This window comes from Oncorhynchus clarkii, chromosome 3 (assembly GCF_045791955.1).
Source record: "Oncorhynchus clarkii lewisi isolate Uvic-CL-2024 chromosome 3, UVic_Ocla_1.0, whole genome shotgun sequence".
NCBI lineage: Eukaryota > Metazoa > Chordata > Actinopteri > Salmoniformes > Salmonidae > Oncorhynchus > Oncorhynchus clarkii.
In genome coordinates this window covers 56,488,449-56,514,251 of record NC_092149.1, presented here as the reverse complement: position 1 = coordinate 56,514,251, position 25,803 = coordinate 56,488,449, and the positions used below count along the sequence as shown (strand labels likewise).

The 25,803-nt window shown below is 41.7% G+C and overlaps 2 protein-coding genes across 2 annotated transcripts in view; both read right to left on the bottom strand.

Annotated features, from left to right (window-relative positions):
• LOC139399480 (1-acyl-sn-glycerol-3-phosphate acyltransferase gamma-like) overlaps positions 1 to 7,615 on the bottom strand; it is a 34,811-nt gene extending 27,196 nt beyond the window's left edge. Inside the window, exon 1 of the mRNA XM_071144893.1 lies at positions 7,352 to 7,615. The gene's annotated coding sequence lies outside the window, so the exon portion shown is untranslated. The remainder of the gene's footprint in view (positions 1 to 7,351) is intronic.
• Positions 7,616 to 11,031: 3,416 nt separating this feature from the next.
• Positions 11,032 to 25,421, bottom strand: LOC139406044 (pyridoxal (pyridoxine, vitamin B6) kinase a). The gene is made up of 11 exons (XM_071148509.1): positions 23,872 to 25,421; positions 23,425 to 23,479; positions 14,164 to 14,268; positions 13,874 to 13,957; positions 13,723 to 13,757; positions 13,472 to 13,557; positions 12,959 to 13,004; positions 12,691 to 12,802; positions 12,419 to 12,555; positions 12,244 to 12,310; positions 11,032 to 12,157 (listed from the first exon to the last, which is right to left on the bottom strand). Exons 1-11 carry the CDS (start codon positions 23,950 to 23,952, stop codon positions 12,045 to 12,047), a joined length of 921 nt encoding a protein of 306 aa, XP_071004610.1. The 5' UTR covers positions 23,953 to 25,421; the 3' UTR covers positions 11,032 to 12,044.
• Between the last annotated feature and the right edge of the window lie 382 nt (positions 25,422 to 25,803).

Here is a 25,803-nt window from a genome sequence, read left to right as displayed (position 1 = left end):
ATCCAAGAGGTACTTCTTCCTGCAATCAGCAGAATGGGGATGGCAGCCGTTAGGGGATGGTCGTTAGGGAACGGGGATGGTCGTTAGGGAACGGGGATGGTCGTTAGGGAACGGGGATGGTCGTTAGGGAACGGGGATGTGTGATATGGCGCCGACAGAGATGGTCGCCGCGCTTCGCGTTTTTAGGAAACTATGCAGTATTTCGGTTTTTTATGTACCATTTCTTACAGTTACCACAGGAAATCTTAAGGCTTATTACATACAGCCGGGAAGAACTATTGGATATAAGAGCAATGTCAACTAACCAACATTACGACCAGGAATACGACTTTCCCGAAGTGGATCTTCAGTTTGGACCACCACCCAGGACAATGGATCAGGTCCCAATAGGCGACCCAAAACAATGGCGCCACAGAAGGGGCAGACGGCGCAGTCTTCTGGTCAGACTCCGTAGACGTGCACATCGCCCCCCGCTCCAGAGTATACTACACGCCGATGTCCAGTCTCTTGACAACAAGGTAGACGAAATTCGAGCAAGGATTGCCTTCCAGAGAGACATCAGAGATTGTAACATTCTCTGTTTCACGGAAACATGGCTCACTCTTTATACATTATCAGGGTCGGTACAGCCACCAAGTTTCTTCACGCATCGCGCCAACAGAAACAAACATCTCTCTGGTAAGAAGAAGGGCGGGGGAGTATGCCTTATGATTAACGAGTCGTGGTGTGATCATAACAACATATAGGAAGTCAAGTACTTTTGCTCACCTGACCTAGAATTCCTTACAATCAAATGCTGACTGCATTATCTACCAAGATAATTCTCTACGATTATAATCACAACCGTGTATATTCCCCTCGCTTTGAGGACAATAGTGCCACTGACACGGCCCGCTACCGAAACCTGCGGGCTCTCCTTCACCTCGGCCAATGTGAGAACATTTAAACGTGTTAACCCTCGCAAGGCTGCCGGCCCGCCATTTGCAACTGGGTCCTAGACTTCCTGACAGGCCTCCCCCAGGTGGTGAGGGTAGAAAACAACATCTCCACCCCATTGATCCTCAACACTGGGGCCCCACAAGGGTGCATTCTCAGCCCTCTCCTCTACTCCCTGTTCACCCATGACTGCGTGGCCATGCACGCCTCCAACTCAATCATTAAGTTTGCAGACGACACTACAGTGGTAGGCTTGATTACCAACAACGACAAGGCGGCCTACAGGGACGAGGTGAGGGCCTTCGGAGTGTGGTGTTAGAAATAACCTCACACTCAACGTTAACAAAATAAAAGGAGATAATCGTGGACTTCAGGAAACAGCAGAGGGAGCACCCCCCTATGCACATCGACGGGACAGTAGTGGAGAAGGTGGAAAGTTAAGTTCCTCGGCGTACACATCACGGACAAACTGAAATGGTCCAACCACACAGACAGCACGGTGAAGGCACAACAGCGCCTCTTCAACCTCAGGAGGCTGGAGAATTTTGGCTTGTCATCAATGCACAATCGAGAGTATCCTGTCGGGCGGTGGTAATGTATTGGGCCTATAGTTTACTGAACAAATCTTATTGCTACAGTACCATTTTGAATTGGTTAATGTTGCAGAGGTTTAAATTTTTTAAGTCATGATAAAAAAAATCTGAGTGGTAGAGCTCGGTTTGCATTTTGACTCAGTGATCTTGACTCAGAAAAGGTTAGTGTCCACTGTTCTAGACTTTTCCCTGTTAACACTACCAATGTTTCCCTTTACTGTGGTAATTTCTATCGAATCAACCCAATATTAGCCACTTTCAATGTAACATACCGAAACAAAACTAAGCAATAGGCAGAACGCATCGAAGTTGGCTTCTATTGCATTGACATGCACGACTCAGCCCGTATTCTACACAGACCTGTGTGACAAACAGTCAGAGCTGTAGTAGGCCTATATGCAAATAGACCTTTGCCATATATGGATCTGTGCCATTCACTTTGAACTGGACTGTGTTTACAGCATGAGTGGTCGTGAGTAGATGCGTTTGTTTTGTGATCAAAGCGAGAGCTGCATGTGGCCACGTGTGCACAATTTGTTCATATCCTTTGCTAGTTTGTGAGTCATTATCCCAGTTAAATCATTTGTAGTCAAAAATAGGGGAGTGATTGCTTCCTACAGGAGCACAAAACATGTACATTTCTAGACACATCTGAAAAGCGAGTCATGTAAAAAGCTTTTTTTATTTTTATTAAAGGGGCAGTATTGTATTTTGAGTAAGGCTTGAATAAGCTAAGTAGCCAATAGGCAGAGGGTAGCATAATTTGTCTGATTCTCTATTATAATGGTACAGGAATAATAATGCATTTTATTTTGTAAAGTGGTTTCTTGCGTCAAACAACATTTTCAGTCACCTAGTCTGAAGGACAAGTGGATTACAGGTTAATGTCAAGCCCTGCATGTTTTTGTCTCATGGAATGTAGGCCTGCATTGAAAGCCACACATTGGCTGCTACTGTAGGCTGAATGATAGAACGGCTATTTCTAAGTTAAAATGTTATGATATGGATTTTCTCCATTGTTTTTAATGGTAGGCCACTCTGGTAGGTTTACATTATTATCAAATAGCCACAGTAGCCAACTTGGGCACTGTTAAAACTAACTTGAAACGGGTACAGCCTTAGTCTTCACAGTAAACCCGCGCTGGAAGTTGCACAGAATTTTCAAAAAGTTCAAGTTTGCGCTCGGCATACCTGAAATTTGCTCAGTGCCCCCCAAAAATGAGGGAACATTGCTTTAGACTTTAACAAGAAGAGGCTTGCCAGTCTTCCATCCCATTCTCCCCACTAAGGCAGCACTCACAATGACGAACAAGCACATGGTATACAAACACGAGAGAGAGGGATATATAAACAGGACCAGTCAAAAGTTGACACACCTACTAATTCAAGGTTTTTCTTTATTTTTTACTATTTTCTACATTGTATAATAATAGTGAAGACATCTAAACTATGAAGTAACACATATGGAATCATGTAGTAGGCAAAAAAGTGTTAAACAAATCAAACTAAATAATAATAAATATTAAACGGTAGTGGTTCTACGGTGGACAGTGCACATCAGAGCAAAAACCAAACCATGAGGTCAGACACACCGATATGACATTTTTGTCCGATACCAATGTTGGATATTTAACTTGCCCCCCAAAAAAACTATACCGATAACCGAATTTGAGCGGCCTTTTAAGCATTCTAGTACAATTAAATAGTTAACACACACGTGGACGCAGCAGTCTAAGGCACTGCATCTCAGTGCAAGAGACGTCACTACAGTGCTTTGTCATTAAGGGGTATTGTGTGCAGATTGACGATTTTTTTTTGAATATACATTTTAGAATAAGGCTTTAACGTAACAAAATGTGGAAAAAGTCAAGGGGTCTTAATACTTCCCGAATTCACTTTGACTACCTCTCTGGACAGGAAAATGTGCACCATATAACATAGTGGTGAAACATATCTGTAAAGGCATAGACAAACTTCTGAAACAGTTCAGAACAGTTTGTGCATATATTATGACATTTAGTGATATTTTTGTTTGTTTTGGTCTTTTTTTTGTCATTCAGCTAGGGATAAATCGCTTTTATGCACATTTTTACAGTTGAGAAATACTGAAAAAAAAACATCTTAGCTAAATGTACAATTGCGTGACTAAGATCTCAGCAAAAACGTAAAAAATTAATTATAGACTTCTTGAGTTCTTACGTTAATTCTGACTAATTTGAGGAAGTGTGTACTGGTTACGGCATCTCAAGATGGACAAACAGTACCATTGCCGCTTTGTAGTTATTCAAGCGAGGGTATTTTAGGAAGTATGTGAGCACACTTGTTCAGTCCAGTCAAACCGAAGCATGCAAACGGCTTAAGTCAGAGCTCCCAGGGGTGTCATGCACCCCAAAAATCTGAGGGGGCACAAAGTACTTAGCTGTGGGGTAAGGCCCAAGTCTGTAAATTGGAGAATTTTGCCATGTCTATTTTTCTGTATACCTAAGCATACCTCGAGCTGTCTGTCGTCTTGACTGGTGGTTCTGTTTAAAATAAACTAAATATGCTTCTCTGCTAAAATATGATATGAGTCTTATTTAGTTATTGCTTGCTTTTGTTTTTTTTAAGTCCACCAACCTTGCCAGCAGGCTTTCCAGCAAAGATAGTTGGCGAAGCTAGCTACTCTAACTTAATTGACAGCCTTGTGAGAACAGAAATGACAAGATTATGTTATAATACTCTTATTGCATCAAATGGTTGTTTTATGCAACAGAATAGTTTTTTTTTACACTCATCTGTGTGTAGACTGAAAGAGGGCCCCGTGGGAGATTTAACACTGACAGTAGATTTACGATGGATTGATGATAAGACAACATTCCATTCCAGGATTAGTGTCTGTGTGCCTGTCTGTCGGTAACAGGGAGAACCAATCTCCAGCTTCTTTAAAGAAAGAATTTAGTACTATAGGTTGCGTTAGTATTTTGTATAAGCAAGCAGTAAATGAACTAGCCTGATATTTGGCACCATGTAGGACTGGGTGATATGGCCAAAATCTCATATCCCGATATAGCTAATTTCATATCCCGATAACGATACATATCACGATATAGCAAATTTTCTGTAAATTCAATGAATAAATAGTTTATATAAAATTACCACATGTAAAGGCCTATTTCTTCTTACGTTATACTCAACAAATAAAAAGGTACTTACTCATAATTTACTATTTATTTAGAACCTGTGCAAATTTTCAATTAAGCATGTAACAAAATATGAATGTATAAAATCTAAAAAGGGTAAATAGAAAACACAAAATAAATAGGTCTAAAGGAAAAATTATATATTTGGGGGCTTGCCTGTTTTGCATGTTATTTGGGCATTAATACGTGTCACATATCAATTTGCATTATGTACCTTGGGTCGAGTGTAAGCACCATCTCACAACCATGTAAACTGGGGCCATGTCTTTGCAGATGTAAGTTGTAACGGCAGCTGTTATTTCCTTCCACTATCTTCGTGATTCTTTGCCATATGGTGTGCCGTGGGCAAAAGCCTCTTGCAAGGTCTGAGTCGGGGGTTTGTTTTGAGCACTCGACTGTACTTTTTTGGGTCTCACCCGTAGACTCTCTCCGTACTGTTTCACATGATTATTGCGTAGGTGGTAAGAGGTTAGTGGTGTTTGGACCTGTTGTCAGGACCGGCCTGTGCCATATTTTGCAGTGGACGGTTTTCTGGTCCGTGTCAGACTTTTCATACCCAAACCACGTCCAAGCGACCGAAGTTGCCCCTCTTTTAGGTACGAGTTCCGTGTCTCCGTCCTCTGTGTCACGTTCACTCTCTTCCATGTTTGTTTGTGTTACAAATTTCCTTCCACAACACAAAGCGTCCTATAATTGATGAAAAATATTGCCGTAGAGTGTGATTTGCAACAACAAAATAAACAGAGCATAATATGAAATGATAGACGTTTTTCTATCGTCACACGATATATATCGTCATATCGCCCAGCCATGTAAATTTGAATGTACATTTTGCTCTCATGCAACAGACCTTTGTATAAATTCTATCATCTGTGATTTGTCATGAACATCCAGGATGGACTTTGCTATAAAATGCTGTGGCTTAGTCCTGCTGGTTGGGCTCTCAACGAATCCCCTACGGGTGGGTCCATTACTGCAGTAATGAAATAATAAAGTTGACTTGTTTTAAAGAAATGTAAAAAGTCTCCTTTTGATTAGAATAATTCCACGACAGCCTGAAATGGCTTATTGGTAGCTAGTTATGAGTTTGGGAAACTATTTTGGCTAGGTAAAGCAAACTTCATAAAATTGCTATGCGGCTAGTAGTATTAGAGAGAAACTAAAAAAATACATGTCTTTTTGTTAAACAGGATAAATCTGAGGGGACACATGCCCCTTGGTTCATGTTAAGTCTTTGCCCTAACACTACACAGCACGCTAAATTCCCAATCTGGCCCTCATACCATCACGGCCACCTAATCATCCCCTGCTTCCACACCCCTTCTCTCCGCTGTAACTATTTCCCAGGACAATGCCGTAAATGAGAATGCATTCTCAGTCAGCTTACCTGGTAAAATAATGGTTTAAAAAATGAAATATCAAAGCTTGATGATTAATTGATTATGGTATGTAGTGCTAGGGCAAAAAAAAAAAAAACATACACCCCTTGAGGTCCCCAGGACCGAGTTAGGAAACCCTGCCCTAACTAAATTGAACAAAAAGACAAAGTGAGCATGTGCAAAAGGTAACATCACGAAGATCAAACATGCACATCATCCAGGTAGCTAGCGACATCTCAAAGAGATGCTTTAAATGATTCATTTTAGTACTGGTGCAATTTAATAAACTGTACAGTACAGAATCGCCAAGGCACGCAGAGTCTGTCATCCCATCGGGTTACTTTAGTGCAATGTACACATGCCAAGTCAGCTATACTTGCCTCGATCTGGCCGATAGCTTGATTGCATGAATGCTGCATTATACATTCTGCAGTCAAACTTTTTTCATTATGTAATCCTAAATGTTGTGTTGCACACAAATCCACTAAAGTTCGACATTTACCATCTGCTTATATTTATATAAGGTCTACACATACGGTTTAATCACATTTTCAATTAAATGTATTTATAAAGCCCTTTTAACATCAGCCGATGTGGATAAATCCAACGTATGCATCACACAGAACTATGTCCCAAATGCTGCAAACGCAGCGTTCCATTGGAAATGTATGGACTTCTGGTGTACCAAAACGTAACTACGCTCTGTCTGATCGAGGCATGACAGAGAAACACATGCGGTGTCAACGTCCAAAAGTGAGCGATACCCACATTTTCCAATGTAACGTTACAATTCCTGAAAATAGAAATCACAAAACCAAGCAAAATGTGCATCAGGAATTGCATATTATTATTATTTATGTATTTTTACACAAGACAGCTACTGTATGTTTGTGATATGAATTTTGCTAGCAACTACCTAACAAGATTGAAGCTAACTACATAGCTTTCCCAATAAATACGTTGATTGCTCATTAAACTTACTGTTAGCGAAATACTGTTGGCTAGCCAATTACACAAACACAATAGATGGGACCAATCCACCTAGCTATTCGTCTGGAAAACGAATTCGTGATTGTAATTACGTAAATTAGCATGTAAGGTAAACATGTAAGGTAAACATGTAAACACTTAGCAATCAAGCTTTCTGTTACCTACCTAGCTAACTGGTAGTTAGCACCCAACATCAGAAGATTCGCGCTTACTAGCACTAGCCAGAAAGCTAACGCTGTCACTCGCCGTGATAATGCTAACGTGTTAACGTTACCTGATTTCTGCGTGTGATGGGTCTCCGAATTTGTTCCAGTTTTGAAGATGCAAGCTTCTTAGCTAGTTCAAAACTAGTGCAGTCACTTTGGATTCTCCTGGATTCTAAGCTAAATTATTATCAGTAGCTAGCTAGCCAGCTAATTCAGTCATCAGAGTGGTTGCTATGCTATTGTTTGTCGCTGAAAGGACCAATTGAGGTATGAAAGAGCAGAGCTGAGACGATATCAAACTTCCGGTCCGGCCCCTCACCCATATTCGGAATGAAACAGTTCATGTCATTTGGCGGTTCCCATGAATAGATTTTTTGATTGAGGTTTATTAGGATTCACGTTACCCGACGCCAATGTCGACAGCTAGTCTTACTGGGGTCCGACACATAACGAAAAATACAATACAGACTAAATAATTTACTATTTACATACATTATTAAAAACATTAACATGTGGTGCTTAATTTGTGCCGGATACCGCACCTCTCAGTTTGGGACTGTTTCGTTCCGGAACCCATTTTCTAGGATCCGGTACCTCTCGTGGCATGAACAATACTTTTCACTGTTTGCAATGTAAACAATAAATTAATATAATAAAAGCAATCAGAGTTAGGCCAATTCAAGTTGACTCCTCTGTACTTCTCCTGGCTGCCCCATAAAAATATAATGTGAAAATATGACAGATAATTGATTCGTGTTGGGCCGGCCCGGGATTATAATTTGCGCAACATTGTAGACTATATAGACCAACGCGTGGACATTGATGTGGTGAGAGAGAGAAGCGCGCCTGTATTTTGCACATAACTAGAATGATATTCACGCTCTGTGATTTATCTCCCTCTACTCTGATAGACATGAGCCTGCAACTCTCATCTCTCCATCATTTATTTCCTCATATAATCATAGACGCGGTTTTGGAGCTACGAGGGGGTACGAAGTAGTTGAGGTAGTAACTTCATAAAAGTTGCAGTGTAAAAGTCCACATTTTGCAGTGTTACAAAGTCGGATTAATATTGATTACATTGTAATTTGTCAATGATCTGCACAAAATACTCAAGGTGGAAGGAACATTTTAACATTTGTAAACAAAATAGAAAATAAAACATCACATATTTTTTAATTAACCCTTATTTTACCAGGTAAATTGACTGAGAACACGTTCTCAATTACAGCAAAGACCTGGGGAACAGTTACAGGGGAGAGGATGGGGATGAATGAGCCAATTGTAAAATGGGGATGATTAGGTAACCATGATGGTATGAGGGCCAGATTGGGAATTTAGCCAGGACACTGGGGTAACACCCATAATCGTATGATAACTGCCATGGGATCTTTGGTGACCACAGAGAGTCAAGACACCTGTTTAACATCCCATCCAAAAGACAGCACCCTACACAGGGCAATGTCCCCAATCACTGCCCTGGGGCATTGGGATGTTTTTTTAGACCATAGGAAAAGGGGCCTCCTACTGGCCCTCCAACACCACTTCCAGTAGCATCTGGTCTCCCATCCAGTACCAACACTGCTTTGCTTCAGAAGCAAGCCAACAGTGGGTTGCAGGGTGGTATGCTGCTGGCCTATGTTTTGATTGGATAAGTATTCAACCCCATGAGTCAATACATGTTACAATCACCACAGCAATTACAGCTGTGTCTTTCTAAGTAAGTCTAAGAGCTTTGAACACCTGGATCGCACAATATTTGCCCATTATTCTTTTATACATTCTTCAAGCTCTGTCAAGTTCGTTGGTTGATCATTGCTAGACAGACAAATTTTAAGTCTTGCCATAGATTTTCCAGACAATTTAAGTCAAAACTGTAACTAAGCCACTCAGGAACATTGAATGTTGTCCTGGTAAGCAACTCCAGTGTATACTTGGCCTTTTGTTTTAGGTAATTCTCCTGCTGAATGGTGAATTTGTCTCCCAGTGTCTGTTGGAAAGTAGACTGAACCAAGTTTTCCTCTAGGATTTTGCCTGTGAGCTCTATTCCGTCAGTATGTGGCGTCAATATGAATGTGTGTGTGTGTTTTGTGTCTGTGAGTGTACAGTATGTAGTGTGTATGTGTGTGCTGGATTGTAAGTACAGTGCATTCGGAAAGTATTCAGAACCCTTGACTTTTTCCACATTTTGTTTTACGTTACAGGGTCTGAATACTTATGTAAATAAGGTATTTCTGTTTTTATTTTTAATACATTTGCAGAAGTGTCTAAAAACCTGTTTTTGCTTTGTCATTATGGGGCATTGTGTGTAGATTGATGATGATTTTAAATGTTTTATTTTTTATTTATTTAGTCCATTTTAGAATAAGGCTTCAATGTAACCATTGTATACACCATATCTACACTTGTTTTTGTAACCTTTGTTCTATTACATACACCGCAATGTATACTTTTAAATTATACTGTGAGCTCAACATAAAATATATGTTTTTTAAAAGTATATAAAAACATTTTCCTTCAAGTATAATTTTTTTGAAAGTTCTAATGTTACTGTCCCCACTACAACAAAATAATACTAAATACATGTAATTTTGTCCTTTCAATGTTTAATTGAAATACTGTAGAATTGCATGAATTCCTGTGGAGGATATGGCCGATTGGTGGCTTCAAAGCTTCCCATTATTGGTCAGTACATAACATCAGCAATCCAGGGTTTATATACATTGAATGAGACACAGTAGCTCAGATACAGACAAATTATGGCCTTTTTTCACTCTGGGAATGTGGCATTGTCTTGCTTAACTGTTAGTCACAGTCATCATCATCATCATCATTCTCATCATCACACAGAGGTGAGAGACAATACATTGAAGTAGTACAGTACAGGGAACTACACCCACACAAGGCTTTTTTAAAACAATGCAGTGCAAGTCAACCCACTATACATCATGACTGTCAATATTCACACATGCCAAATAAAGTGCTTTTCTAAATACCCATTCCAACAATCAATAAGATTCATGCTATCCCCTTATGGTTATCGATGGTCCTCTGTACAGTCATGTACAGCATGGGATGGGTCAGGGATAACTGTCTTTGACGCCCTCTGCTGGTTACTGTAACTAACCACTGCCTCCTAGACCTCCAGTTGAGCTCCGGTGTTGTTACTGGGCGGACAGGCCTGTTACAGTTACGGTCAGACACCCCAAACAAAAAGCATGACTCATCAACTTGGTTGGTGTTTCCTTGGCACAGCGTGAGCTTCTTTACTCAGCCTGCCTGTTCATTTGGGTTAATGAAAACTATCCATACTGGGATTAGTGCAGCGATCAGAGGCTGTGTTACCTGCCCCTAATCTCACCAGAATACAACAGGCCCCTAGGCCCCCAGCCAGCCAGTAATTTAATTATCTGTAATATTCCACCAATCTATTTATATAACCTCTAACATTCACCTTCTGAGGCATATTATATCCATTATTTCAAGCACTAACACAAAAATACAGAAAATAGAAATTCACTGCTGGCAGAAATAATTTATTTCCAGGCACCAGGCTCCAATACCTGTGGGATCAATTAATACTCCAATGATAATGTCACTTAAAGCTACAGTGTGCCCCTAGGACTCGAAGCGTAGAACAGAAAAAAAACTACTGATCTCATTGTAATCCCACCCAAGGGACCAATAGTAACAGATGCAGAAGGCCCTCACTTTAGAGACACTTGAAGAAACTACAGAGACCCATGGATTAATTAAAATACTAATATTTTATTATTCCTCATCATTTATTATATTCACTCCATCTCAGAGCTACAGCTTCAAGTTTGGCACTTATCTTTCTAACATTGTGTAAAGATTTATTTAATTACCTTTGCAGGCACAGACACAAAACATATTCCTCTAACAGACTCTGCTAAGGCCAATTTGTACTTTTTCATACCGGCATAGGCCTGTGTTCTAGTTAGGATATGAAAATAGTGAGACAATCAAGACCATGAAAAACATTTAATGATTACAATTAATGATAAACATGTTTATCAAGACGATCTGTGCAAATATTGGTACCTCAGTTTGAAATGTGTTAGACATTTAGGAATTATATAACTATATTATATATAATAATAATTATATATAAGTATTAGTATTAGGACAGACAACGCACATTAATAGTACAAGTAAAATGAACATCTATTAATCATTTACATAATAAAAAAATATGAAAACATCTAGAATTGTCAAACTATCAAATTATATACTTTTTGCCTAAAATGAAACATTGACAATTGAAAATCCAACAATCAAATGTGCACAGATTAGTATTGCATAACATGATCATGGTAGCACAACTCATGTTGATGCATCAATGTATCTGATAAAAGCCTATGATCTATCCCTAACCTATAACTGAGCCTCAGTTATTCCCTGGTCAGCTCACATTGTCAGGGGAAACTCAGGGCCCATGCCATGCCAATGCCAAATTGAGGGCCAATCAGGCATCCATACCTCCACTTCTCTATTCTGATGTACGGTAATACCCACACCCTGTTTTTGGTCCTCTAATACCATCTACCATGTTTCCAATGGGTGACAATGCTCAGGTCATAGTAAAGACACATGGCAGTGATTAAGGATAAGAGTGTGTGCGGTGCGCAGGGCAAATACCCAGACTGAAAACATAGTGCTCTCTACGAGATCCTATAAGGCAAAGTCAAATGACATTTCATGGTGTAAAAATCCTATGTCTATTTATGAGGCATTGGGTTATAAGACGATGGCCTCCACTACAATGGCCGGGTACTCAATGTCCTTTTTGCTCTGGACCATCCTCAGCTCCAACTGAGCAGGGCTGGGTCTCTTACCAGGACCGGCCATCTCTGATGGAGAGGAGAGATATTAGAAAGACAAATATAAATTAGACAGGCATACAGACAGACAGGCAGAGACTTCTATATCATCTTACTGTTGGCATAAGTAATGGTCCTCTTGATAACATGGTGCAGGACAGAGACAGTCTTCTCACAGGCAGCCTAAGAGAGATGACAAAGTAGGTAAGAAAAGAGACTAGTTCATCCAAACCACATTTATTACATTAATAAATGATAATGGAACTTGGTTGTTATCTCTGCATTACTGACCTTCAGGTCTTTGGGGTGGTGGTGGGTCCAGGCCAGCAGCATGGCAGCGAACAGGTCTCCTGTTCCCACAAACACTGCATCCACCTTGGGCATTTCCATCCGAATCTTCTGGGTGGACGTAGTCCCATCTGCTCTCACTGAAGGACACAGTGCGAGTATGAGTCTTTGTTACCTTTTAACATGTCAAGTTAAACATTCACATATAATATCCAAAACCTACAGGGACACATTTCTTTACCAGTCAGAGCCCTTCCTTCCGACCCTTGCCTTACCCATCTTCTGGCTTCCAAGGGCCACTAGGAACTGGTCCCCGTGAGGAGAGATCAGGTCTGTGCTAGTGAGGACTACCATATCAGGGCCCATCTGGTGGAGCAGGTCCATCACCTGAGAGAGCAAGGACCCCTCATCAACATCATCATCATCAGTCAAGATTAAAACCATCCTCATCTTCACCACCATCATCATCCTAACCATTACAACCATCATCATCTTAATGTTTATTAGCTCTACAAGATTTAAGTGATGGACAATGGAACCCACCTCAAGAGCGTCTTTTTCTGTGCTGATCTTCCTCCCCGTCAGCAGCCTACGAGACACATTCTCATAGGTTATGCACACACAGTACACGCACAGAGGTTCAAGACATAAGTGCATAAATACACACATCAAAATGCTCTGTGTAAAAAATGGCCCCTTTTTTTGGCCAATGTTATTTTACATTTGTCCAGAGGGTGAACTCGTATGCAGGGCAAATCAAGTCAAGCCATGCGTAATGACAAACGCATAAACCAGGGCACAGTGTTCACTTAACGGGCTGGGGAAAGGTTTGGTCTGCTGCTCTACAAATAAAACATCAGGGATCAAAGTTTTTTTTTTGACCAATAAGGGTTATTTTGCAAAGGGCTAAGAACAGCTACCATGATTTCTTTCTTATTGCAGTAGGCATTCATTCTGTCGTTACTGTGATAACTACATTATGGCATGTTGTGTAGCACATTGACATAGCAACTTAATATATGCAACCCAATGTGTCCTAGTAGCAAGTGTACTCACTCTGCCTCAAACTGGTTGGGTGTGAGGATATCAGCCACTGCTACGACTTTGTCTCTGTAAACAGGCAGTATATTCTCAGGCACATACTGGAAAAGAAGAGGGTAGTAGGTTCATGAGGGCACATATTACATATTGCACATATTGTGAACATGTTTGAAGAATAACAGAACTATATAATAAAAGTAAAATGACTATAATAAGCAAGGATAAGAAATACTATAATAAAATGACTATAAGCATGGTATACTTACCATAGATCCTTGGTCTCCCATCACTGGATCACACACTGATAACACAAAGCAAACATGTAAGAGCACACCAACATCCAAGCTCTACATTCATCCCGAGCCTTACTGCGTGTAGCTATATGGGATACACGTCTGTGTAGCAATGGTTACTCACCGTACACCAGTTTTGGGTTCAACCTCTTCAGCTCCTGAACAATGTCCACCACCGTCTCTAGGAAAGATGTGTCCCTGGTGTACCCTTGGGGAAGAGAAGATCTATGGGTAATACAAAGGTCACACACCTCATGTGTAAACATGAAAGAAAACTAACTGATTAGAATCTTTACAGAGCATAGGTTAAAGGTCAACACAGTTGTAATACTCCTACATACATATAATTGTTTTTTTAAAAACTGCTCAACTGGCAGAATCCATATTGACAATGGAAACTGAAATCTGTCTCACCTGTGAGGACGTAGTCATAATGGTTGACGTTATTGAGTTTGATACCCTCATAGAGAACGTTCAGCTCATCTGCCGTCAGCACTTGCCCTTTCCAATGAGCGTAACCTTGGAAACAAGAGGTCAATGGTCAGAGGTAACGGAAAACCTTAAGACTTCACTCAGACTGACAAGTCTGCAAGTGCCTGCTAATACCCGGAATTAAGAGTTCAGGGTATTAGCAGGCTATTGTTTATGGAAGGATAGTGTGGACTGGTAAATTGGCCAGACTGGGTTCTTTGAAGGTATTCCAGGGAGGAAGACTTGGTTGCTAAGGTGATTATAGAAACACTGATCTGCCAGTCATCAATCGTTATAGTCCATGGCTACGGATACAAAGTTTTCACCCACACCCCCCTCCAGGAACTGCATTCTTAAAGCTAAGGATCCAGAACATGTTCTGTGCATGTGTTATTTTACACACACATTAGTTTTGTGCACAACATGCAGTTTGTAGGCAACATCATTTACCAGACAAAGGCGATCAAGGAAGGGGTAGCGGCAACGGAACACTCAGCACCGCAGCTACATATGCAGCCGGAGTGGGCACTCAAATCAAATCAAATTTTATTTGTCACATACACATGGTTAGCAGATGTTAATGCGAGTGTAGCGAAATGCTTGTGCTTCTAGTTCCGACAATGCAGTAATAACAAGTAATCTAACTAACAATTCCAAAACTACTGTCTTGTACACAGTGTAAGGGGATAAAGAATATGTACATAAGGATATATGAATGAGTGATGGTACAGAGCAGCATAGGCAAGATACAGTAGATGGTATCGGGTACAGTATGTACAAATGAGATGAGTATGTAAACAAAGTGGCATAGTATAGTATAAAGTGGCTAGTGATACATGTATTACATAAGGATACCGTCGATGATATAGAGTACAGTATATACGTATGCGTATGAGATGAATAATGTAGGGTAAGTAACATTTATATAAGGTAGCATTGTTTAAAGTGGCTAGTGATATATTTACATCATTTCCCATCAATTCCCATTATTAAAGTGGCTGGAGTTGAGTCAGTGTCAGTGTGTTGGCAGCAGCCACTCAGTGTTAGTGGTGGCTGTTTAACAGTCTGATGGCCTTGAGATAGAAGCTGTTTTTCAGTCTCTCGGTCCCAGCTTTGATGCACCTGTACTGACCTCGCCTTCTGGATGATAGCGGGGTGAACAGGCAGTGGCTCGGGTGGTTGATGTCCTTGATGATCTTTATGGCCTTCCTGTGACATCGGGTGGTGTAGGTGTCCTGGAGGGCAGGTAGTTTGCCCCCGGTGATGCGTTGTGCAGACCTCACTACCCTCTGGAGAGCCTTACGGTTGAGGGCGGTGCAGTTGCCATACCAGGCGGTGATACAGCCCGCCAGGATGCTCTCGATTGTGCATCTGTAGAAGTTTGTGAGTGCTTTTGGTGACAAGCCGAATTTCTTCAGCCTCCTGAGGTTGAAGAGGCGCTGCTGCGCCTTCTTCACGATGCTGTCTGTGTGAGTGGACCAATTCAGTTTGTCTGTGATGTGTATGCCGAGGAACTTAAAACTTGCTACCCTCTCCACTACTGTTCCATCGATGTGGATAGGGGGGTGTTCCCTCTGCTGTTTCCTGAAGTCCACAATCATCTCCTTAGTTTTGTTGACGTTGAGTGTGAGGTTGTTTTCCTGACACCACACTCCGAGGGCCCTCACCTCCTCCCTGTAGGCCGTCTCATCGTTGTTGGTAATCAAGCCTACCACTGTTGTGTCGTCCGCAAACTTGATGATTGAGTTGGAGGCGTGCGTGGCCACGCAGTCGTGGGTGAACAGGGAGTACAGGAGAGGGCTCAGAACGCAACCTTGTGGGGCCCCAGTGTTGAGGATCAGCGGGGAGGAGATGTTGTTGCCTACCCTCACCACCTGGGGGCGGCCCGTCAGGAAGTCCAGTACCCAGTTGCACAGGGCGGGGTCGAGACCCAGGGTCTCGAGCTTGATGACGAGCTTGGAGGGTACTATGGTGTTGAATGCCGAGCTGTAGTCGATGAACAGCATTCTCACATAGGTATTCCTCTTGTCCAGATGAGTTAGGGCAGTGTGCAGTGTGGTTGAGATTGCATCGTCTGTGGACCTATTTGGGCGGTAAGCAAATTGGAGTGGGTCTAGGGTGTCAGGTAGGGTGGAGGTGATATGGTCCTTGACTAGTCTCTCAAAGCACTTCATGATGACGGATGTGAGTGCTACGGGGCGGTAGTCATTTAGCTCAGTTACCTTAGCTTTCTTGGGAACAGGAACAATGGTGGCCCTCTTGAAGCATGTGGGAACAGCAGACTGGTATAGGGATTGATTGAATATGTCCGTAAACACACCGGCCAGCTGGTCTGCGCATGCTCTGAGGGCGCGGCTGGGGATGCCATCTGGGCCTGCAGCCTTGCGAGGGTTAACACGTTTAAATGTCTTACTCACCTCGGCTGCAGTGAAGGAGAGACCGCATGTTTTCGTTGCAGGCCGTGTCAGTGGCACTGTATTGTCCTCAAAGCGGGCAAAAAAGTTATTTAGTCTGCCTGGGAGCAAGACATCCTGGTCCGTGACTGGGCTGGGTTTCTTCCTGTAGTCCGTGATTGACTGTAGACCCTGCCACATGCCTCTTGTGTCTGAGCCGTTGAATTGAGATTCTACTTTGTCTCTGTACTGGCGCTTAGCTTGTTTGATAGCCTTGCGGAGGGAATAGCTGCACTGTTTGTATTCGGTCATGTTACCAGACACCTTGCCCTGATTAAAAGCAGTGGTTCGCGCTTTCAGTTTCACACGAATGCTGCCATCAATCCACGGTTTCTGGTTAGGGAATGTTTTAATCGTTGCTATGGGAACGACATCTTCAACGCACGTTCTAATGAACTCGCACACCGAATCAGCGTATTCGTCAATGTTGTTATCTGACGCAATACGAAACATCTCCCAGTCCACGTGATGGAAGCAGTCTTGGAGTGTGGAGTCAGCTTGGTCGGACCAGCGTTGGACAGACCTCAGCGTGGGAGCCTCTTGTTTTAGTTTCTGTCTGTAGGCAGGGATCAACAAAATGGAGTCGTGGTCAGCTTTTCCGAAAGGGGGGCGGGGCAGGGCCTTATATGCGTCGCGGAAGTTAGAGTAACAATGGTCCAAGGTCTTTCCTCCCCTGGTTGCGCAATCGATATGCTGATAAAATTTGGGGAGTCTTGTTTTCAGATTAGCCTTGTTAAAATCCCCAGCTACAATGAATGCAGCCTCCGGATAAATTGTTTCCAGTTTGCAGAGAGTTAAATAAAGTTCGTTCAGAGCCATCGATGTGTCTGCTTGGGGGGGGATATATACGGCTGTGATTATAATCGAAGAGAATTCTCTTGGTAGATAATGCGGTCTACATTTGATTGTGAGGAATTCTAAATCAGGTGAACAGAAGGATTTGAGTTCCTGTATGTTTCTTTCATCGCACCATGTCACGTTAGTCATAAGGCATACGCCCCCGCCCCTCTTTTTACCAGAAATATGTTTTTTCCTGTCTGCGCGATGCGTGGAGAAACCTGTTGGCTGCACCGCTTCGGATTGCGTCTCTCCAGTAAGCCACGTTTCCGTGAAGCAAAGAACGTTACAGTCTCTGATGTCCCTCTGGAATGCTACCCTTGCTCGGATTTCATCAACCTTGTTGTCAAGAGACTGGACATTGGCAAGAAGAATGCTAGGGAGTGGTGCGCGCTGTGCCCGTCTCCGGAGTCTGACCAGAAGACCGCCTCGTTTCCCTCTCTTTCGGAGTCGTTTTTTTGGGTCGCTGCATAGGATCCACTCCGTTGTCCTGTTTGTAAGGCAGAACACAGGATCCGCGTCGCGAAAAACATATTCTTGGTCGTACTGATGGTGAGTTGATGCTGATCTTATATTCAGTAGTTCTTCTCGACTGTATGTAATGAAACCTAAGATGACCTGGGGTACTAATGTAAGAAATAACACGTAAAAAAACAAAAAACTGCATAGTTTCCTAGGAACGCGAAGCGAGGCGGCCATCTCTGTCGGCGCCGGAAGTAACTCAGTTACTCAGTAATGTAATAAAAATAAACATCTAAAAAACCTGCACATGCACAGAAACTTAAATATTTTTTTAGAGCTTGAGTGATATGCTTTTTTAGGTCCGATTCCGATTTTTGTGGGGACAAAATTGAACTATACCAATATACAGTATATATTGCCAGCAGCATACCACCCTGAAGTCTTTGGCCTGAATGCCAAGAGTCACGCCTGGAGGAAGCCTGGCACTATCCCTACAGTGAAGCATGGTGGTGGCAGCATCATGCTGTGGGGATGTTTTTCAGTGGCAGGGACTGGGAGACTAGTCAGGGTTGAGGGATAGATGAATGGAGCAAAGTACAGAGGGATCCTTGATGAAAACCTGCTCCAGAGCACTCACGACCTCAGAATGGGGCCAAGGTTCACCTTCCAACAGGACAACAACCCTAAGCACACAGCCAAGACAAGACAGGAGTGGTTTCGGGAAAAGTCTATGAATGTCCTTGAGTGGCCCAGCCAGAGCCTGGACTTGAACCCAATCTAACATTTTTGGAGAGACCTGAAAATAGCTGTGCAGCGACGCTCCCTATCCAACCTGACAGAGCTTGAGAGGATCTGCAAAGAAGAACAGGAGAAACTCCCCAAATACAGGTGTGACAAGCTTGTAGCCTCATACCCAAGAAGACTTGAGGATGTAATAGCTGCCAAAGGTGCTTAAACAAAGTACTGAGTAAAGGGTCTGAATACTTATGTAAATGTGTGATTTCAGTTATTTTCCATACATTTGTTTTTGCTTGATCATTATTGGGCATTGTGTGTAAATGGATAAATTGTTTTTTTTTCCTCATCAATTTTAGAATAAGGCTGTAACATAAAATGTGAAAAAAGTCAAGGGGTCTGAATTCTTTACGAATCATTTTCGAATCTGCCGATATACTGTTTTACAGCGGGGAAATTAAAGTGTAATTTTTCCAAATTGAATTCTCATAAATTGCCATCCAAAAGAGCAATTGTCCAATAACTATGCTTCAAATGTTAATTTCATACATTGTGACAATAATGACATGAGAATGGCCCCAAGTGGTCAGATAAGCACAAGAGTCCCTTTTTTCATCCTATTTATTGAAAATCGGTTATTGTTGGAATTATTGGCCGACAGTGGTAAAAAGGCCAATATCGGTGAACCAATATATCGGTCGGGCTCTACTATTTTTCTACTACTCTACTATAGCCTGGGAAATTGTGGTACAGAACTCTATCTGTAGCCATTTGATTCATTATATAGTCTAGTTGTGTTCTTCTTATGACCAGCAGAAGGAAAAGTTAAGTTGTCGAGCAGTTAATCAGGGTTTGGATTTGGGAGATTGTTGGGAGAGACGAATGGAGGCTGAGACAACCAAACATTCTGACAGAGGAAGACTGATTACAATCTCCATTGTTAGAATTCAGTTACCTGCATCAATCATTCCTCTAGCATCTGTCTCTCTGACATTGGGTTGAGGACACAGCAGCTCATTTAAATTGTTTAAAATGTAAAAAAAAAAAAAACATTCACAACCGAGCAAGAAACAGGCCTAGCAATGATTATAATCTCTAAACATATTCCAATAAACCACCTGCAGGGGAAGAAAGAGTATCGTATTGGGTTTAAGAGCTCAAACATATAAGGAATGTGTTTATTCACTTCTAACCCTGAAGGTGAGTTGAACACATTCAAAGGAAATTATAGTAGGTCATGAGCATGGGCTAGTACTCAATAAACAGTTGGTCAGTAATGTGATAGGGTGTGGACACAGTGGGCTGAACTCCAAGGTAACGCTGCACATGCATTTGAAGCATCACATAATTCATTTCCATCAACAAATTATTTATTTGCACAAAAACTCTATTCACGGGCATAGACCTTATTGAGGCCAGAGTGAAGTTATCTGACTACAAAACGTCTGTCTGCTTTTTTCCCCACAGTATCTCTCCCCTATCTACAGTCACTCCTTCTTTGTCCTCCCCACCAGCACTCTGTGTTAGTCTTCCCTGTAGGTAGTGAACATTCAGGTTTCACTTTAGCGAGATAACCTGATTACTCTTAACACTAACAGACAGGAGAGCAAATCACTGAACTTTTTGTAAACTGCACTGTACTTTCCTGTAAGTCAGATAACAAATATGGTGAACACAAGCTTATACAGTTGAAGTCGGAAGTTTACACATACATTTAGGTTGGAGTCATTTTCAACCACTCCACAAATGTATTGTTAACAAACTATAGTTTTGGCAAGTCGGTTAGGACATCTACTTTGTGCATGACAAGTAATTTTGCCAACAGTTGTTTACAGACGGATTATTTCACTGTACCACAATTCCAGTGGGTCAGAAGTGTACATACACTAAGTTAACTGTGCCTTTAAACAGCTTGGAAAATTCCAGAAAATTATGTCATGGCTTTAGAAGCTTCTGATAGAATAATTGACATCATTTGAGTCAATTGGAGGTGTACCTGTGGATGTATTTCAAGGCTTACCTTCAAACTCAGTGCCTCTTTGCTTGACATAAATGGGAAAATCAAAAGAAATCAGCCAAGACCTCAGAAAACAATTTGTAGTCCTCCACAAGTCTGGTTCATCCTTGGAAGCAATTTCCAAATGTCTGAAGGTACCAAGTTCATCTGTACAAACAATAGTACGCAAGTATAAACACCATGGGACCATGCAGCCGTCATACCGCTCAGAAAGGAGACGCATTCTGTCTTCTCGAGATGAACGTACTTTGGTGTGAAAAGTGCAAATCAATCCCAGAACAACAGCAAAGGACCTTGTGAAGATGCTGGAGGAAACCGGTACAAAAGTCTCCATATCCACAATAAAACGAGTCCAATATCGACATAACCTGAAAGGCCGCTCAGCAAGGAAGAAGCCACTGCTCCAAAACCACCATAAAAAAGCCAGACTATGGTTTGCAACTGCACATGGGACAAAGATCCTACTTTTTGGAGAAATGTCCTCTGGTCTGATGAAACAAAAATAGAACTGTTTGGCCATAATGACCATCGTTATGTTTGGAGGAAAAAGGGGGGAGGATTGCAAGCCGAAGAACACCATCCCAACCACGGGGGTGGTAGCATCATGTTGTGGGTGTGCTTTGCTGCAGGAGGGACTGGTGCACTTCACAAAATAGATGGCATCATGAGTATGGCAACTTATGTGGATATATTGAAGCAACACCTTAAGACATCAGTCAGGAAGTTAAAGCTTGGTCGCAAACTGGTCTTCCAAATGGACAATGACCCCAAGCATACTTCCAAAGTTGTGGCAAAATGGCTTAAGGACAACAAAGTCAAGGTATTGGAGTGGCCATCACAAATCCCTGACCTCAATCCCATAGAAGATTTGTTGGCAGAACTGAAAAAGTGTGTGCAACAAAGAGGCCTACAAACCTGACTCAGTTACACCGACTCAGTTACACCAGCTGTCAGGAGGAATGGGCCAAAATTCACCCAATGTCACGACTTCCGCCGAAGTCGGTCCCTCTCCTTGTTCGGGCGGCGTTTGGCGGTCGAAGTCACAGACCTTCTAGCCATTGCTGATCCACTTTTCATTGGTTTTGTCTTGTCTTCCATCACACATGGTTCCAATTCCATCAATTACATGTGTATTTATCCCTCTGTCCCCCCCCCCATGTCCTTGTCGGTAATTGTTTCTTGTAGTGCTTATGCACGGTATGCTGGTATGTACCGGGTTTTGTTTGACCCATTTATTGTATTGTTCTGTTTACGGTGGTTTAGGGATATTAAAACAACACCGTTGTAAATCAGTTTTCGCTCTCCTGCGCCCGACTTCTCTGCCGCCAGTACGCACCTCACTACACCCAACTTATTGTGGGAAGCTTGTGGAAGGCTACCTGAAGCGTTTGACGAAAGTTAAAGAATTTAAAGGCAATGCTACCAAATACTAATTTAGTGTAAATAAACTTCTGACCCACTGGGAACGTGATGAAGGAAATAAAAGATGAACTCTCTCAACTATTATTCTGACATTTCACATTCTTAAAATAAAGTAGTGATCCTAACTGACCTAAAACAGGGATTTCTTACTAGGATTATGTGTCAGGAATTGTGAAAAACTGTATGTTAAATCATGAAGAGACATTCCAGGATCAAGAATGAATGAGGGGAATACATTTCCAACCAGGCAACACAGGCTTAGAGGAGGCCCCCTTGGCCCAGACCCAAGATCAGAGAAGGGGGACTCTGGGGGTGATGGGGAAAAGTAAAGGAAAAATAGAGCTCCACTGTAGTAAAGGAAGATATCTAATTGGGCACCATAGTCCGTTCCTATAGGTTGTTTAATTAAACAGATTGGGCTGAGATCTGTAGGCTGTAGGCGTAACATTTTGTCCACTTCATCCACTGCCATCCCCCATATTGAAAGGTGAAGCATGAGCTAACATAGCTACTGCAGCCTACTAGAAGTTAAAAAACAACCATCCCAGTGTTCAATCTCTGAATGAATGGTATGCACTCTATGAACCCATTACTTAACAGTTCAGTATCTCCTTTTTTCCATACAGTTGCATTTAATTGATGGACTATCAATTGTCAACCTGTAGGCCTATTTCCAACACCTTACAGAGGATTTCATGTAATGTATGAGATCATTGTATCATCATTTACTCCAAACGTTCAGTATTTTACAACCGAACTTTAGAAAAAGTGTTTTGTGAGACACAGTGGGTTTGTGAGTTGCACAAGTTTGAGCCAAAAACTAATTTTGGATAAGCACAAAGGCTTGATTATTCTTCTCTGAGTGAAAGTGGGACACTGTTGAGCTTTACAACAGAAGGGTATTCACCCTACAATTGGGGGAGGAGAGGTTTAAAAAAAAAAGAGGTCCCCAAAAAGTAGAGGATGAGACTAGTGTTACAGACCACTATAGCTAGGCTACACACTGTGCTTACTAAACACATTTACTGAAATCTTGAATGTGGGCCAAGACGATATTGGCTACTGATACGGAACTAAAAGGACCAAAGACATTCTTCCATTCCACATGGGTATATCCTATGGGGTTAATGGTCTGTGGGGTGGGATAGGATTTGATTCTAGATTTAATTTTCTTCTGGTGTGCTTTATGTAAATAGCCTATTGTTGCCTCTGGTTACCAATTGTTTTTGTAAAATTGTATATTAGCGCATGGAATTACTGCACTGTAGGCCTACATACCTGTGTGATTGGAGAATTGCACAGAGTTGATGGAGTCCACTTCAAACCCCAGCACCTGACAGGAGACAAACAGCTCATAACAATGCTTCCCTTTTGTAGTCTTATGCCATTTTCTTAATGAACACACAATCATTTGAGTACAACATCATAAAATTAATTGTATTGATTATGCCTGAATGAACAGGTTGCGTACACTGTATCCTGTTATTCTGCATTACTATGTTGAGCTTTTCCTACCTCTTCTATTCGAATACACTAACTGAATGCTAAAACACATTACTGTATGCACATGTGACTTTTTCTGCTAATCTGACCAGTTCTGCGAATCTCTCCTGTACTCTCTCCCCTTTCTCAGAATCTTCAGTAGCCAGGCTAGTCGAGCAGAGCTGTCAAACGTGCACACATTTCAAACCCCCTGCAAGCAACGTAAACATATTAATTCCTTACCTGCAATGGGAATGTTGCCGATTTATTCCCGACGTATCCCCTGACCACATGACTCTGAACAGACAACACACGGCACTCCATTTCAATAGTTAAATGTTAAAGATACGAGGACTGTGGAATAAGATTTCATTCGTGTCCGAGCCAACTAACTACGCTTGAGCAATTTTTTTTTTTTTTTTTGATCCGGTACACGAACGTTTAGCTACACGAGAAAACTCAATGCAAATGAGAAAACTCCAGCAATATTCATTCCACTGGGCTGTGTACACTACAAAAAACTAACACGATACCACATTGACACACTTCCAGAAGACTGACTGGCTGCAATATCTCAGGCAAATATATGGACACCTAAGTCAATGGCGCCTCAAGTGGATAATGATTTACAAGTTTATAATACAATACATTAATCAATCAGACTATCCCAATGTAAACTGACATTCAAATTGATTCATGCATGGGTTGCATAGGGTCGGAGTTAGACAAACACAGTTTGTTTAGACACATTCAACTTTAAAGGCGGTGATACGGAAGTGAGATCCTTTGAACTTGCTTGTGAAATTCACTGAGGTTGCAAGCTATGTGAAGTGAAGCAACTGCTGCCCAGTGGCAACAGCCAGAAACACCTCGATACAACACCATTTCACTGGTCATTCACTCCGCCTTGTCATTACGTTAACGCATTTTTTTTACAGTGACATCCAGATTCCAAGTGGTGACGAATAACTTACTAAAAGTAATTTCTCCCTTGCCCATCTAAATAAACACGCGTTATTTTACAAGGTTTAAACTAGCAACATGCTGCTGTTGTTGCCAGGTAGCCAGCAGCATAAAACAGGATGACTGACTGAACCAAATATATTAATCTCCACTTGATTCTCAGCAGCACGACATAGTTCATCATTTTGGGCACCAGGAATGTTCTTTTAGCCTCCCCCATGGGTAACTGCATACTCAGTCTGGTTTCATAGACTAGACGTAACATAGTAAATGTAAATTTGTAACATATCATATGTTTCGCAATTATTATTATTTTGTACATGTTTTACAAATTGCAGTTGTAACATATTATACGAATTGCATTTTTAAAAATATATCATACAAATTGTAACTGGTAACATATCAAATGAAATAGATGATGGCCTTCCACATATTAATACTTGGAGCTAAGACAGAATGATAGGCAGAAACTGCTTCTCCAATAGAAATCCTCGATCTCAATGGTAGGCGATGTCATGGAGACGTTGGCTAGCTAAACTCGTGCACGTTATCGGGTCTAACGGTCGTCTTGTGCCAAACTGCGCATGTGCATGCTGTCAAGTCAATGGCACTCCTCCATAAAGTTGATTTTGAGAAAATGTTCAACGTGTCACTTTAACAAGGTTGGAGTAATAACATGTTCAACTACTTAAGATATTGGCTCGAATCTAGGTCGTGCCGTTAGATTTCAAGAAAATAAAAACTAAGGAAGAATTGTTCACTTCTCAAACCCCAAACTCCGGCCTGGTCTGTTTGGTGTGTTTCGCAAGCGTTCCCGGAAGTCTCGCGATGTTGCGCCTCTGGGTTTAGAAGCTCTGTACTCGAAGTGGGCCTGAAAGTGGGTGTGGCGAAAGAAGTGGGTGAATCAATAGCGATAGGTGTGACATCAGCACTCCGTTATTGGTTAGACGGTTACAGTATATGGGGTAGGGTGTCTTAACTGTTCTACATTCTTTCAATATGGGTGACTCTCTTAAAATAGCCTGTTTTGTTTTTGTGCAGGCATCACCCTAACTTAAACGAGCCCTCACCTGAGAAGTAGAAATTAAATGGAGAGAAACTGGGAATTGAATAACTGCAGGGGACATAGTTAAGTAAATAGAAGAATACTCTTATTGCAATGTGGGTGGCTCTTGTGTAGTCTATGGCACAAGGTGTTGCCAGGGCACAGCA